Source organism: Zootoca vivipara, chromosome 6 (genome assembly GCF_965207765.1).
Source record: "Zootoca vivipara chromosome 6, rZooViv2.hap1.1, whole genome shotgun sequence".
NCBI lineage: Eukaryota > Metazoa > Chordata > Lepidosauria > Squamata > Lacertidae > Zootoca > Zootoca vivipara.
The window spans coordinates 84,534,952-84,550,851 of record NC_142589.1 but is presented as its reverse complement, the minus strand read 5'-3'; the positions used below and the strand labels follow the sequence as shown (position 1 = coordinate 84,550,851).

The following is a 15,900-nucleotide window of genomic DNA, read 5'->3' as shown; positions in this document are numbered from 1 at the left end:
CATTAATAAAGCTCTTACATAGTTTGGTAAGAAACCATGTCCTTAGTGCAGGAGCAATGACTTAATCCAGGAAGTGCGCATATGCATTTTATAACTACCTTGTACACTACTGCCTGCCCTGCCCCCAGTATTAATATTGCCTTATCTCTAAAAGGTTGCTTTAACTATGAGCGGTTATGTTGTATTTGCCATGTATTTATTCCTCTCCGCTCCTTCCCATCTATACACACATACACAGTTTCTTGCTTAATCACAAAGTATTCTACAAAACTATATTCTGCTTTTGTAAAGAGTCATTTACTCAGTCACCTGTGACAAGTAAGAGTTGCCTTCAGATAATGAGACAGGGAAGCCTTTAAGAAATGGCTCGAAGTTGGGTCAGTGACGAAATGGCTCGAAGTTAAGAGATAATAAGAGGCAACTACGGTAATAACAGCTTGAGGACTTGTGATTTGGGGGACTTATCTGCAAGACTATTGCATTCTTCCAATATTTTATGCCTAATTTACACACAAACACAGGAAATGTTTCTTCAACCCCCACCGTAAGGCTCTTTAACAAAAAATTACAGACACTGGTACCAACTCAGTTACAAGTTAGTGGTGACCAAGTTCCACTGAAAAGCCACCATGTCCTTCTCTCAGGAGCATTAATATTACACAGACATACCATATTTCTTTTCATTAATCCTAAGAAGACAGCTTTCATCAGGAAAGGTTACGTACACCCAAATGAAGCTCTCTTCCACATTATTTCTTCTCCTCCCCCCCCCCCGTCTTTAAAACTAGACACACATGCTGCTTTGTATTCCTTCACTTTCCTCTGCAACTTGACTTGGAGAAGTTGTACATGCACATTATTGACAAACCGCTCCCCAAGTATTTCTTAACTTGCCCAGTAATTCTCATTAATACTTGGGGACAGATACTCATAGTTCCATGACATATTTTCCACCTCCTCTCTAGAAAACACTGCTTTTAATTACAAACTAATATACACAGACAGACACTTGTACAATATGCAGTACCCCTATTATTGCCTTCACCTCCTCTCTTTGTGGCTAAAAATATTGGCTTGCATCCTAGCCCTACTCAGAGCAGACCTATTGAAAATAATGGTTGCATCCAGTATTAAGCTTTTAGTTTTGCCCATTAACTTCAATGGGTTTACCTCTGAGTAGGACTAATGTTGAATACAAGCCATCCCCTTTAAAAATAAAATATCAAAGTATTAAAAAATACTTTGGTTGGCACAGACCAACTGAAATCAATAGGCTATCAGTGTCTTCAATTGTCTAAAGTTCTACTCAGAGAAGACCTACTCTGAACAGAACTTACTTGGACCCAACCCACTGAAATTAATAGACATGACTAACTTTAGTGCATTATTTTCAGTGGGCCTACTCTGTGTAGACTTAATTGGACACAACCTACAGACATTAAAAGACAAGAAGTAAGCCCACTGTTTTCAATGGGCCTACTCTTAGCTTATGTTAAATACAACCCACTCAAATTAATGCAGCTGATGTTAGGTCCATCCTTCTCAATGGGCTTACTCTGTGTTAAACTTAAATGGACAATAATGGACATGGCTCACTTAGCCAAGTAATTTTCAACAGGTCTGCTCTGAGTAAGACTTAGACACAAGCTGCTGATATTCTTCCTTAGAGGTTGTTAAGCGGAGGTTGGATGGCCATCTGTCCTGGATATTTTAGCTGTGATTTCTGCATTGGGGGGGGGGAGATGGGCTGGACTAGATGACTATCGGGGTCCCTTCAAATTCTACAGCGTTTCCAACTCACCTTGGGCACAACCTATAGTAAATTAATGCACCTAACTAAATAAGGTGCAGGCCTGCTCTCTAATGGACACAACCTATGGAAGTTAACAGGCACAACTAACTTGGGCTACTTTTCTACGGGCCTACTCCTAGCAGGATTTATTGGTCCCGACACATCGGCGTGGAGTGACACGCCTGTTAGTTAGGCGTGTCATGCCTAAGGGGGCATCACTAACTTAGGCCCATTGCTCCGAACAATTACTGTTATTGTTATTATTACTATTATGGAATAATTCTATTATTTATACCCCCGCCACTCTGTGTGGCTTCCAACATAAAAAGGCATAATAAAACAATGGGTCTACTCCGAGTAAGTACTCGCAACCCGCTCCTTTCTCTCCCCTCCCACGCCACCACCTGGCAGGTCTCACTTGGGCGTCCAGCTGTCCCGGCGAGAGGGCGACGGAGGGCGGCCCGCCTGCTCCTCCTCCTCCTGCCGAGACTCCTCCGGAGTTGCCCTGCGCGGAGGCTCCGCCGCTTCCTCCTCCTCCTCCGGGCGGCGTCTGGGTCTGGCTGGGCAGCGTGAAGTCGGTGAACTCGAACTCGGAGCCCTGCGTGTCGGCGCCCAGCAGCTCGGCCTCCTCGGTGTCCAGGAAAGTCAGCGTCTGGGAGCTGGGCCCATACGCCTCCACGCTCATGATGGCGGCGGCGGGGGCAGCTGAAGCGGTGGCTGAGGCGGCAGCAGCGACGGCTCCTTCCCCTTCCCCCTCCCCTCACGGAGGTTGCAAACGGCGTGGCAGAAGAAAAGGCCTCTTCACCCCCTCAGAACGAGCGAGCGAGCGAACGACTGAACGAGCGCGAGCCGCCTCCTGCGCCTGCGCGGAATGCCTAGGCCTCAACCGCCGCCGCCGACCGGACGCTCGGAGGGAGCCAGCCAATGAGCGGGCGGGCCAACGTACGCAACGAAGTGGCGCGAGGCGGCAAGGGGCGGAAGGGGCGGAGGTAGGAAGAGAAGAATAGTCCTCGGTGCGCAGGCGCGGAGGTTTCCAGGGACGGGCGCGCGTGAAGAAGAGGGCGCATGCGCGTCGAGCACAACCGGTTTAGGATCCTATCTCGCGCTAGGTATCAGAAACACTGGGCGGGGCAAGGTGTCCCTTAAACTTCGCCTCATTTCAATTGTGAAACAGACGGACCAATCAGGATAGAGCAGCGGGGGAAGAGTGACGCGAGCACGCGCGCAAAGAACGGAGGGGACGGGGAGAGGGAGAGCGAGTACGCTCCCTAGCAACCAATCAGAAAGTCCGGAGCCAGTTCAAGTCCCGCTCTTCCCCATTTCTCTCCACCTACGCCCCCCCACACCGTTTAAGATGGCGAAGCCGCGGAGGTTGATGATGTTAAACGTCGCGAAAGCGTGACAGAGCACGACCCTTTTACGTTGGCAGGTACGTTACGCAGGTCGGGCACGCGTGTCTGAGAGAAAAGTGGTGTGTGAGCAGTGCGCATGCACGAGCCCTCACGCAGACGGGGAAACCCTGAGTTTCACCGGTATGAGACCTCTGGTGGAGGCCACGCCCCTTGTCGCAGGAAGGAGGGCGGGGAAAAGGCGATGCCTGGAATGTGATTGGCTAACAGCCTGCATTAAGGGTCTAAGACTAAGTTCCAAAAGGGAAGAAACAAAATTAAAAAATTCCTTCCAGCAGCACCTCAAAGACCAGCTAAGTTTTTTATTTTGGTATGAGCTTTCGTGTGCATGCACACTTCTTCAGATACACTGAAATAGAAGTCACCAGACGCTTGTAAGTAGAGAAAGGGTGGGGAGGGATATGGGTGATTGACTGACTGATACCGTAGCTGTTGACGACTGTAAACGACTGCAAATGGTCTTGCATTAAAAAGCAAGGGGTGAGATGACTGAAGATCGCTTTATCATGTATAATGAGATAAGAATTCAACGTCTCTGTTCAAACCAGGTCTCTCCATGGTTTTAAGTTAGTGATAAGTTCCAAAAAAGAAGGTTGGTTTTTTTTACAAGAAAAATCTTTTTAGGCTGTGGACAGATAAATGTATGACTAAGGCCATAGAAACCACCACATTAAAGCGATGTTTTATTATTAGATTAGATTTATTTATTGTCATTGTGTAATTACAATGAAATTGGATGCTATCCCCTTAAAAACAAAAACAGAAAACAAAACGCATTTTCAGCCACGCACTCACAAACCTACACAACTTTTCAGGGCAATTATTTGGTTACAGTATTCAAGATGGTTACAGCTTTTGGGTAGAACTGTTTGTTAGTCTATTTGTTCTTGATTTAATTGTTCTATATCTCTTGCCCGAAGGCAGTAGTACAAAAAGACTATATCCCGGATGTGATGGATCCTTTAAAATATTTTTTTACTTTTTTGGGGCAACGGGAGCTGTATAGCAGCGTTTCTCAACCACTGTTCCGCAGCACACTACGAGACGGTGGCTGCTGTGCCGCAACGTGAGGCAACGAGAAGGGCGATTTGCGGCCGCCAATAGGCAGCGCTGACCCGCCGGAAAGGAAGCCGGCCGGGTCAGTCTGGAGGGCGCGAGGGTGCGAAGGGTGTTTCTTCGTCATCTCCTCGCGCTCGCTCCCTGAGTGAGGCAGCGCTTCATGGCCGAGGCCGCCTCCTCGCGCTCTCCCCGCGCGTTCAATGGAGAAGGCAGCGCCGGCAGCGGCGCAGGGCGGCGGGGACTCTGGAGCAGCAGCAGCCTCGTCCAGCGGCGGCAGCCGCAGCAGCAGCCGCCCCACCTCGGCTGGCTCCTCGCCGTCCTCCTCCGCCAGCCGGGGAGGGCTCTCGGGCCGCCAAGGAGCAGCGGCGGCGGCTACACCAGCGGGGAGGCCGAAGGAAGGCGGCGGTGGTGGCGGCAGCAGCAGCAGCCCCAGCTCAGCCACGGCCAGCCCAGAAGGGAGCGGGGGGCTGGCGGCAGGCAGGACGACGGAGGCGGTGCTCGAGGGCTCTCTCAGCAAGTACACCAACCTCATCCTCCCTATTCCTCAGTCCCCCACCCATTCCCAACCCCCAGGATTTGCCCCGTCTTTTAATGGTGGTGTGCCGCGTGATTTTTTTGACGGAACAAGTGTGCCGTGGCCCAAAAAAGGTTGAGAAACACTGCTGTATAGAACTTCCAAAGATGGGAGGGGCTGACCAATAATCATTCCGGCTGTGGTTATGACCTTCTGGAGCATCTTCCTCTCCATTTCTGTACAAATGGAAAACCAAGCACAAATACAATACATAATAATGCTTTCTATCAAGCCATGATAGAAGGACATTAGCAGTCTCTCACTCAGATTGTTCTTCTTTAAAAGTCTGAGGAAATCAGTTCTCTGCTGTGCCTTCTTTACCAGAGCAGTGGTACAGTATTAGATACAGGGAGCTGGTTAATGAGGCTTGGGGCTGCAGCCTCTGCTGCCTCGATCTGGGGGGAGCTCCAAAGAGAGCGATGGGGAGCAGCGCCTGGTTGCAGGAGGCGGGGAGGATAGATTGGGAAGGGCGAAAGGGCCCACGGCTGTTGCGCCCTCCCGCTGCCCTGCAGCCAGCCCCACACCACTTGGGGAGGGCAGCTGGGCTTTGCTGCTCGGGAGCCTGCAGGATCGTGGCCCCTCGTGGCCGGGGTGGGGGGAAGCGTTCTCCATTCATGTTCACCTGCCTCCCGCCCTTTCTATTATAGCCTCGACTCTGGTGGCCATCTGTTCAGGGAGCAACTCAGCGCTTTCTTCCTGCCCCGCCCTCTCTTTAAGATCCCGGATAGGCTGTGAAACAGCTCAAAACACAAATGCGTGCAGCTAGGGAAGCAGGCCCTCTCTTTCAAAATTATTTGTTGTCTGCTGAATTGCAGAGACTCTGAGCACATCACAACACCTTCTAACACAGGCATGTCAAACATGCGGTCCTCCAGATGTTTTGGACTACAATTCCCATCTTCCCCAACCACTGGTCCTGCTAGCTAGGGATCATGGGAGTTGTAGGCCAAAACATCTGGAGGGCCGCATGTTTGACATGCCTGTTCTAACAGAAGTTCAATACATGCACATCCACTATGCATGCTTAAAAGCTGACTTTTATGTATCTTCTTGTGCCCTTTGCAATCCCCTGTGGCTTCCACCAATAAAAGTTCAGGCACCTGGGCGGTTTCCAACAAAATCTAAAGGGACAAAACAAAACATCAAACATTAAAAACTTCCCAATACTGTACAGGGCTGTCTGAGAAAGGTCATATAATTATTTCCAGCACAAGGTTTTTATTTTGTAGTAAAGGTGGTGTTCAAGAGCAATGGATTCAAGTTACCAGAAAGCAGATTCTGACTAAGCATCAGGAATAAAAATCTTTTTTCTTTTAAAAATTGTATTGCTTAGATAAAATTTAATACAGTCTACACAAATAAATGATGATAAGAGCCAGTTGAGAGTGGAACCGAGTCCTCAGGTGGTAGTGGACACTTCTTGGAGGTCTTTAAGCATACTTGGGTTGAGATTCCTGCATTGCTGGGGGTTGGACTAGATGACCCTCAGGGTAATTTCCAACTCTACAATTCTATGAAGACCAAGCAGGGAATCACAAGACAGAACCTAGCCACGAATAGCTTTACCCCCGATGAATTGATCTAACCTTTAAAATCCATTTATGTTTGCGGTCATCACTGTCTCTTGGGGGAGCCCAGCCCAGCCAGAGTGTTAAGTATGCGTTGTGTTAAAAGTCACAATTTTTGTTGTTGCTTGAATTGGATTCCAGCATTCAGGGCTGTATCTAATGCTAGTCATATTCAAAGCTGATCCAAAGAAATTAAAGGGCATCATGTACATAGGGCCCATTGAATTAAATGAATGCACTTTGAATAAAATTTACTTGGCCGAGCCCTTCTGCTTCACTGCATAGCCCCACGCTCTTGTGTTATAAGAAAGGGAGACTTTCTCCACACCAGGAATAATCCAAGGCACCTCAGTCACAGTGGTGTAGCTAGCCGCTTGGGTTCCTGGGGGGGCATATGCCCCCCCGCAGGGACGGGACAGGGCGCCAGAATCCCAGTGCCCGAGTCCTGTTCCGTTCCAGTGCCTTGCAGGTCCGCGTTGCTTTTTTGAGCAGCGCGGAGCCTGCAGGGAGTCCCCCTCAGCTGTAGGGCAGTTGGGGTGGGGTGGGGGTGGACTCTCCCAACTATGACTCTGTTCAGTCATGTCTCCCTACCACATTGATTACTTCTTGCAGAGTGGGCTACTAGTAACATCCAACATCCATCACAAATCTTCCAGGTTTGACGTGCTTGTAATCCAAAATGTATGCAAACCAGATTGTTTGTAAACCAAGGTACCGCTGTATTTCAAAAAGTGAAAATCCGGACGCAAAAGTTGTTGAGCTTTTTTATTGCAAAATCTAAAAAAAAAAAACACCCCCAACCCTACTACTCTTAGCTGCCTATATATTAGCAGAAACAGCATATAAAAATGCAAGAAATTTGTTTCAAAATGATGAAGATTTTTTCATAAGGATCTTTAAAAAAAAAAAAGTAATTTGCAAACTGTTGTGGAAATGTGGGGAACTGCTTAAGCGTGGGAAAACGAGAACATTTAATCAGCAGACCTACGTTTAAGGCATCTTCTCGTGGGATGATTCACAATTTGGCTAACTCACCATCTCTCTATCTGATTGCTGTTTTAGTGTGTGACCTATGGTGTGACTGGCCAGTTAAGCTTTCTGACATCCTACTTATCTGACTAGATCACAGTTGTTGATGGATGTTGTGGGCTTTTCTCTCCGCAGGGGGATTCCGGAAGCCCCATGGTGTGCCATTCTCCGGAAGCCCCATGGTGTGCAGCGGAATGGCACACGGCACCGTCTCCTACGGCAACCACTTGCCTTCTCACAGCTTAACCACCAATGCATCTCCCCAGGGAATTCTGGGAAGGGTAGTTCTATGGGGTGAAATATGGATCTCTTAACAACTCACAGCCCCCTTAACAAACTACAGTTCTCCAAAATTAATTATTGCTGGGCATGGCTGTTTAAAGGGGCATAAGTGGCCTATAACAGGGGTCCCCAAACTACGGCCCCCGGGCCGGATGCGGCCCAATCGGCCTTCCAATCCGGCCCGCGACGACCCCCGCCGCCCGCTGCCGCCGCCCGCTCTCGCGGCGCACGGCGCAGCGGCGATCTAAAAAATCGGCAAAAAATCGCCGAAAATCCTTTGTGCGCATGCGTACGGGCCTCTCCCGACCCGGAAGAGGTCATTTCTGGTGCACTTCCGGGTCGGGGGAGGCCCATACGCATGCGCACAAGCGATTTTCGGCGATTTTTTTTCCCGCCCGTGTGCGTGTGCGCATGCGCACGGGCGCGCACTCCCCCGCCCTCCGGCCCGCTGCGCGCGCACTCCCCTGCCGTCCGGCCCACCGCGCGGTCGGCGCGGCGGGCACCGGCCCGCCGCTCGGTAAGTCTGGGGACCCCTGGCCTATAATATTTGAGATCCCAGTCAATGGCCCTGTATGGTTTCAATCTGAGAGTGTTTGTTCAGTTTGTCCTTGGATCGAGAGGTGTATCCTGAACACGAGAGAAGCAGGATTTGGAAATAGGGCGGCGGAGGGGGTGGGAGCGCGGATTGAGTGCCTTGACCTGTCACATTCTGACCCTTTTGCATTGCAGAATAAAGCAAATGGTTGAGCATCAGTCTTGTGCTTTTATTAGGCTCTCCGAAATGAACGTATGAACTGTAAGAAGGCACCATAACTTGAAGACCATGTCTTGGGTTATGGAAATGGACAGAATGCCCCATCCCTAAATTTAAAGCAGTTCCCCCCCCCTAAATACTTGGCCTTTCCCACAGTTTGGCATATTCGTCCAATCAGCATCCATCACTCGCCATCTCTCTATCAGATTGCTGTTCTAGCGAGTGATCTATGGTGTGACAGCCAGTTAAGCTTTCTGACATCTCACTATCAGATTGCAAGCCCAGCTGTTGTGGCTACCTGGGGGCGAGAGGTCAGTTCTACAACAGGGGTCTGCAAGGTTTACCTTGCCTGGGTCGGTTCACTGCCGCGGAGCCTCTGTGGGCCGGATCGCAGGCAGACGTGATTTCTGGCATCTGCGTCTGCACAGACATGATTTCTGGTGCCGCGGAATCAAGTCCCCGCTGGTTTAGCACAGCGTGCAGGGACTCACCGATCAGGCGGCTTGGTTCGTGGGCGGCTCGTGGGCCGGTTAAACGGCCCCCTTGGGCCGCTTAGGTTGCCTACCCCTGTTCTATAATCTTCACTATATATAGACCTTATAAAATATCAAATTTTGGGCTGATCTCACAGTTTAACTGTTGGGGTCCTGCCACAGTCAATCAATCCATCATCTTCCATAATCTCACTATCAGATTGCCGTTTTAGTGGGTGATCTATGATGATGTGACCGGCCAGTTAAGCTTTCTGACATCCTGCTATCAGATCACAAGCCTGGCCGTTAGGGCTTCTTGGGGGAGGAGGAGTCAACTGGATGATGGTAATAAAAGCTATGGGGCCAAGGACTGGACACTTAAACACCAGACATCTCCTTCCCTGCCAAGAGGGACTTCAAGATGTGGGGATTCCAACAGCCTTCCCTCCTCCTCCTCCTCATCCTGTCCTTCTCTCTGGTCGAACCAGGTGAGTTAAAAGACACCCACCACCTCTGCTGAGCTGATTTCTGCTATTCCTCTGGGCCAAGCCAATCTCATTCCTTCCATTCCCGATGCTCAGGCTGCCCTTTGCTGGAGGTTTGTAAGCAGAGAATGGGCTCAATGTTACAGTGGCAAAGCCCTGCTTCATGGATCCTGCAGGGAGAAACGGGTTGGGCTATAGGAGCTTGGAGACCCCTTCCAAATCTGACAATTCTTCATTTTCCAGAGTTTAACATTGTTATAGGTTTATTTTTTGAGTGGGGGGGGGGCGTAAAGTTTGAATCATATTCTTTCTAAACTCATGATCCTGTGTACTTGAGGCAAAACCAGTTTCCTTTGTTAAAGTCATGGCTTTGGCTGGCCAGTTAAGCATTGTGATTTACATGTCCAGTGTAGGCCTTTTCCCTCATCTGGTTGGATGCCACATTATCGGAAGGGGTATAGAAAAGAGAACTCCAGGATGCCAAGATCCATGTTTGAGGCAAGTACTCTTTGGTGAGATGAGAAAGCCCCAGAGATATAGAATTGCAAGATATACAGCAAAGTATAGCATGGAAATATAGGATGTTAGAGCTTTAAAATTTGCCCTGATGAGTTCCAAAACCTCCTTCTTAGCATAAAAAAGACCACACATGTAGTACCGTAAGTTAAAAATGTTTTACTTACTAACTCCCCAAAGGCCAGGTTCATGTGCATTTCCATGCATCAGAAAGGCTGCACAGACAGTAAAACTTAGTTTAGTTCCAAAGTGGTAAAAATTCCTAAATTATTGGTATTGGATCTTGAGAGTGGCTTGTGATAGCAACCAGCTTAACCTTTTCACACACTACGTTCATCAGGTAGACTGGGGAGGGAACAAAGGCTTGAATATTTGGTTGCTCCCATGGTGAGGGGAAGTGCCCGTAGTTAAGCCTGACAGGGCAGCTTACTCTAGGGCAGGGACCCCCAAACTTCAGCCCTCCAGATGCTTTGGACTACAATTCCCATCTTCCCTGACCACTGGTCCCGTTAACTAGGGATCATGGGAGTTGTAGGCCAAAACATATGGAGGGCCGCAGTTTGGGGATGCCTATTCTAGGGTATCAACCCCTTCATACATTCCCTAGGCTTAAGCGTGTTTGTTATATGAGGCTGGTTATTGCACTAATTTTTGGCTGATGCTGGAAGCTGGAGAGATAGAGGTTTGCACTGCTCTACCAGAATTAGGGCTTCCCTGGAACCCTAATGAGGAAGCAAGATTTATGGGTTGGTTCTGCTGACGTTCATTTCAAGGAAACAACCCTGGGTTAAGCGAAGAGATCCTTGGAGTCACTTGTTGCTCAGAGATTGAAGTAAACAGTATCTTTTGTAACTGCATTTGCAGACATCCCATTTCCATTCTTCTGGCTCCCTTCCCTTCCTTAACTTCCACCCTGGCAAAGCTGATTGGGGTGCTGACGTTTTTTTCCTGCTTTGCAAAGATGGGTGGTACCCTTAAGCTAATCAGGGGGCAGTGGGAAGCCGCTGATCTCCTCTTACGATTCTTGCAGCTCTCTTGCGGAGTCGCATCGTCGGAGGACATGAAGCCGTACCTCATTCCCGACCCTACATGGCAACACTCAAATCTGAATGGGGCTTTGGGTGTGGTGGGTTCCTTGTGGCACCCCAGTGGGTAATGACAGCCGCGCATTGCATGGCCATGGGGTAAGTATCTGAAAACCCTCCCTGGTGTGTAGCAGTGGCCATTCATTCCATTTGCAAATTGTTCCCCCTGAGGCAGTGATGGCGAACATATGACACGCCCATTCACATTGTTGTTGCCCCCCCCCCCCATTTGTTCTCCCGCTCCTCAAACTACAGCTTGTCTCTGATCCTTTTTTGTTGTTGTTACTGGTAGCCAGAGATTGGTTTTTTTTTAAAACCCGTCCTGTGCTGGATTTTTTGGCGCTTTGGCAGACTATGTCGGTGCTGCGTGTTAGTTCCAGCGAAGGTATTATTCATCATTTATTTCTGTTCTCTTCCCCCCCCAAAAAACAAAGCAACTTTTGCACCCCCGAAAAAAACCTCCAAAACTTTGGTCAGCAGCTCCCCCCAAAAAGCTCAACAACTCTGGACACTTTGTGATAAATAAGGGGTTTTTGGTTTGGTTTGGTTAAATAATTAGTTTTTGGTTTATTAAATACAGTTATATATTACAATTATACATTTTTGTATAAACTATACGATATTTATTTAAACTATAAATATCGCGAAATTATGGGTTTTTTTCTTGAAGTGACACACCACCCGAGTTATGCTCTGTTTTTTGGCGAATTTTGACACACCAAGCTCAAAAGGTTGCCCATCACTGCCCTGAGACTTGATGCAGGAGGAACATCTTGAGGCAGTAAAATCTTTAGACAGAAATGGTAATAGAGAAGGCTCCTTTCTGACATGCAGTGGGCAGGAGATCCAAAGGACAGGTAGAGGAAGGCTTAGTGAGACAAATACATATCCCAGCGAGAATAACCTATATAAGCGTATTATATTAGGGGAAAATGACTCCTGCCAAAAAGGAGTCCCTTAGACAGAATTGCATATAAAAATGTGTATATTAGGACACATTCACCTTAAAATGCTGGTGAATTTTGACAAGGGCTTTTTTCTAAAGTAACATAAATACTGCAGACTGATGTGGAAATGTGGAGAACTGAATTTAAGATTGGAAAGATGAGAAACAGGAAAATCAAAATTGGCTGACTCCCCACCCTTCGATCCCACCTGTCTTCAAGAGAGAACAATTGTTGTTGTTTAGTCGTGTCTGACTCTTCGTGACCCCATGGACCATAGCACGCCAGGCACTCCTGTCTTGCACTGCCTCCCGCAGTTTGGTCAAACTCATGTTCGTAGCTTCGAGAACACTGTCCAGCCATCTCGTCCTCTGTCGTCCCCTTCTCCTTGTGCCCTCCATCTTTCCCAGCATCAGGATCTTTTCCAGGGAGTCTTCTCTTCTCATGAGGTGGCCAAAGTCTTGGAGCCTCAGCTTCAGGATCTGTCCTTCCAGTGAGCACTCAGGGCTGATTTCCTTCAGAATGGATAGGTTTGATCTTCTTGCAGTCCATGGGACTCTCAAGAGTCTCCTCCAGCACCATAATTCAAAAGCATCAATTCTTCGGCGATCAGCATTCTTTATGGTCCAGCTCTCACTTCCATACATCACTACTGGGAAAACCATAGCTTTAACTATGGCTAAGAACAATAGCTAAGGATTAATTCCAGGTTCTTTGATGCTCTTGGTTTCCAGAGACATGACGGTCGTCTTGGGGGCGCATGATCGCTCCGCCATTGAGGACACTCAACAGGTGATTGGTGTTGAGTCATACCACATACACCCGGAATATAATGACGAAACGATCTCAAATGATATCCTTCTGCTCAAGGTGAGTTGCTCTAAGCTCCCTCTTTCTCAGCACCTCAGAAGGCAGTGATCATGAGGAAGAAGGAACATAAATGAGCCCATCCCTATCTGCCCAAAGTATCATAAAATCTGGTTCTCAAATCTTACCGCCTGACACATCTGCCTTATTGTGCCTCATGGGGAAAGTGACCTTGGAAATCCCCTCCAACTCCAGCAATTCCTTTGGTCCATCTAGCTTGGTGTTGTCTACACTGACTGTCAGAGGAATGCCAGGACTTCAGACAGAGGAAATTCTCTGTCCTACCTGGAGATGCCCACCTTGAAAGAGGGACCTGTGAGCTATGGCCCTTGCTCTAAAAAGAATGAAACACTTGATTTGTCAGTAAAAAGCTTTGAAGCAATAATGGAAGTTCCCAGGCCTCAAGATTCCCAGAATGAAGGAGCCCCTTGTCCACCAAGATCAGTGTTGTTGGCACTGACTGGCAGCAGCTCTTCAGAGTTTCTGTTTCATAGAGGGGTCTCTCCATAGCCTACCTGGAGAGGCTGGGGATTGAACTTGGGACCTTCTGCATGCATAGCAGGTGCTGCACCTGCTGAGCTACAGGGATAGGGGCGGGTTTCGTTTTGCAAGGGAGGTTGCTCGACTCTTCTCCTTCATCTTCCTGCAGCTGGTTGCCAAGGCCACTCTGAACAAAAACGTCCAGATTATTTCCCTGCCCACATCTAGCAGCGACCTCCCCGGTGGGACACCCTGCAACCTGGCAGGATGGGGCAGGATTGATGACCACCGGAACACGGAGAAGCTCTTTGAGACCAACGTCACCATCTACAGTCGTAAGAAGTGCATGAAGTTCTACCCAGAGCTGGAGGACAGCATGATCTGCGCAGGCAGCTACAACCAGCTCCGGGATACAAGCCAGGTGAGGTTCAGCAGACAAGACTGGTGACTGGGGTCAGCAGTGGAGAAATCGGGGGGCCCTCCAGATGTTGTTGGACCCAAACTTCCATCAGCCAGCGTGGCCATTGCTCAGGAATGGTGGGAGATTTCTGATTCATAGCATTGGCCCATCTACTCTGTGTTGCCGACACAGGCTGCGGGGGGGGGGGGCTCTGAGGTTTCCGGAGTGGCGCATTTCCCCGTCCCACCTGGAAATTCAGAGGATCAAACCTGGGGCCTCCTGAATGCATAGCAGATGCTCTGCCATTGATCTATGCCCCTTTGTGAAGGGTGTGGGTGTCTCAAACCCCCGGAGAGGGGGAGGCAGCTCAGGAAAGCGAGCCAAGCCACAAGCTGTCGAATCCATGTCTGAGGGCACTAGTGAAGCAAAACTCTCTCCTCTCCTCTCCTCTCTCTCTCTCCCTCTCTCTCTCTCTCTCTCTCTCTCTCTCCCTCTCTCTCCCTGCTACACTTTCTCACATATACGGACTAAAAACTCTCTTTCCCTTTTTCTCACACCACTTCCTGGTGTCATAAAAATTAAAGAAGTAATAAAATTTAAAGTTGGAATGCGTGTGAGAGAGGCTGAGCAACGGATGGTTTGGAATGTGAAGGTTGTGTTTGCAAGAGAACCAGAGAACCAGGAGAGAAGGACAAAATAGCATGTCTGCAAGAGCTACTGCTCTAGCTGCTGAGGACAAAGGAAGGAGAGGAAAGAGATCAAAGGCGGCGTGCCTCAGAATTAAAGGAAGCACCGTCACAGGGGGACATGACGGCCCCTTTGTTTGTATTCATATTTGGGGTGCCACCCCTCAACGTCTTGCTGGCTGAGGCTGTGTCTCACTGGACTTGCAATGCCCTAGTATAGGCATCCCCAAACTGCGGCCCTCCAGATGTTTTGGCCTACAACTCCCATGATCCCTAGCTAACAGGACCAGTGGTCGGGAAAGATGGGAATTGTAGTACAAAACATCTGGAGGGCCGAAGTTTGGGGATGCCTGCCTAGTAAAAGCCCTGTATGGTTGACAATTGGAGCCTGGATCTTCCTGAAATCTGGGAGAGCCACTGCCAATCAGTGTTGACAGTACTGAGCTAGATGGGCCAAGGATCTGATTCTCACCCGAGTTTCATTATAAAGCAGCTTCCTACCTCACTAGGTCGCAGTTGTTGACAGATGCTGGGGACTCTTCTCTCCGCAGGGCGATTCCGGAGGCCCCATGGTGTGCAACGGCGTGGTGCACGGAATCGTCTCCTACGGCAACCACTTCCCTCCTGGAGTTTACGCTCGCATCGGCCACTTCCTTCCCTGGATCAAGAAAACCATGGGATCCTGAAGAGAAGAAGCAGCCAGCGACTGCGGCCTTGCTCACTAAGAAACCTTCTGCTTGCTATATAACCTGTATGGCTTTCGTTCTGCAATTCCACCTGCCCACCCCGCCCCTCAGATGCCGCAAACCCTCCCACCTCCCGCACCTATTGAAACAACCGGATCCAGAGGGTCTTTAATTCACAATTGCGTTTTTGTGACTTGCCATCTCCCCAGGGAATTCTGGGAAGCGTAGTTTGATGGGGTGAAATATGGATATCTTAACAACTCACAGCCCCCTTAACAAACTACAGTTCTCCAAATTATTGCTGGGCATGGCTGTTTAAAGGGGCATAAATGCCCTATAATATTTGAGATCCCAGTCAATGGCCCCGTGTGGTTTCAATCTGAGAGCGTTTGTTCAGTGCATGTGTACCCTGAACACGAGAGAAGCAGAATTTGGAAATGGTACGGCCGGGGGGGGGGGGGGAGAGTGGATTGAATGCCTTGACCTGTCACATTCTGAGCCTTTTGCATTGCAGAATAAAGCAAATGGTTCAGCATCAGTCTTGTGCTTTTATTAGGCTCTCCGAAATGAACGTATGAACTGTAAGAAGGCACCATAACTTGAAGACCATTTCTTGGGTTATGGAAATGGACAGAATGCCCCATCCCTAAGTTGAAAGCAGTTCCCCCCTCCGCCTAAATACTTGGCCTTTCCCACAGTTTGGCATATTCGTCCAATCAGCATCCATCACTCGCCATCTCTCTTATCAGATTGCTGTTCTAGCGAGTGATCTATGGTGTGACAGCCAGTTAAGCTTTCTGACATTTCACTA

General features: G+C 48.9%; 2 protein-coding genes across 9 annotated transcripts in view; one reads left to right on the top strand and one right to left on the bottom strand.

Annotated features, from left to right (window-relative positions):
* UPF1 (UPF1 RNA helicase and ATPase) overlaps positions 1–2,751 on the bottom strand; it is a 29,809-nt gene extending 27,058 nt beyond the window's left edge. Inside the window, exon 1 of one of the 2 annotated variants that reach the window (XM_035117889.3) lies at positions 2,211–2,751. In XM_035117889.3, coding sequence (XP_034973780.1) covers positions 2,211–2,477 — 267 coding nt within the window. In that variant the 5' untranslated portion in view covers positions 2,478–2,751. The remainder of the gene's footprint in view (positions 1–2,210) is intronic. The other variant, XM_088672882.1, reaches the window with a different exon arrangement.
* On the top strand, positions 2,737–15,627 carry LOC118086368 (mast cell protease 1A). 7 transcript variants are annotated; one of them, XM_088672888.1, is made up of 6 exons: positions 2,737–3,221; positions 9,834–9,923; positions 10,972–11,125; positions 12,705–12,840; positions 13,487–13,738; positions 14,955–15,627. In XM_088672888.1, the coding sequence occupies exons 3-6, from the start codon at positions 11,031–11,033 to the stop codon at positions 15,087–15,089; spliced, it is 618 nt and encodes a 205-aa protein (XP_088529014.1). In that variant the 5' UTR covers positions 2,737–3,221; positions 9,834–9,923; positions 10,972–11,030; the 3' UTR covers positions 15,090–15,627. The 7 variants fall into 7 exon arrangements, with proteins under 7 accessions (XP_088529014.1, XP_088529012.1, XP_088529015.1 ...); XM_088672890.1 differs by lacking the exon at positions 2,737–3,221 and adding an exon at positions 9,317–9,428; XM_088672886.1 differs by lacking the exon at positions 9,834–9,923 and having other exon boundaries at positions 2,789–3,221.
* The last annotated feature ends 273 nt before the right edge of the window (positions 15,628–15,900 follow it).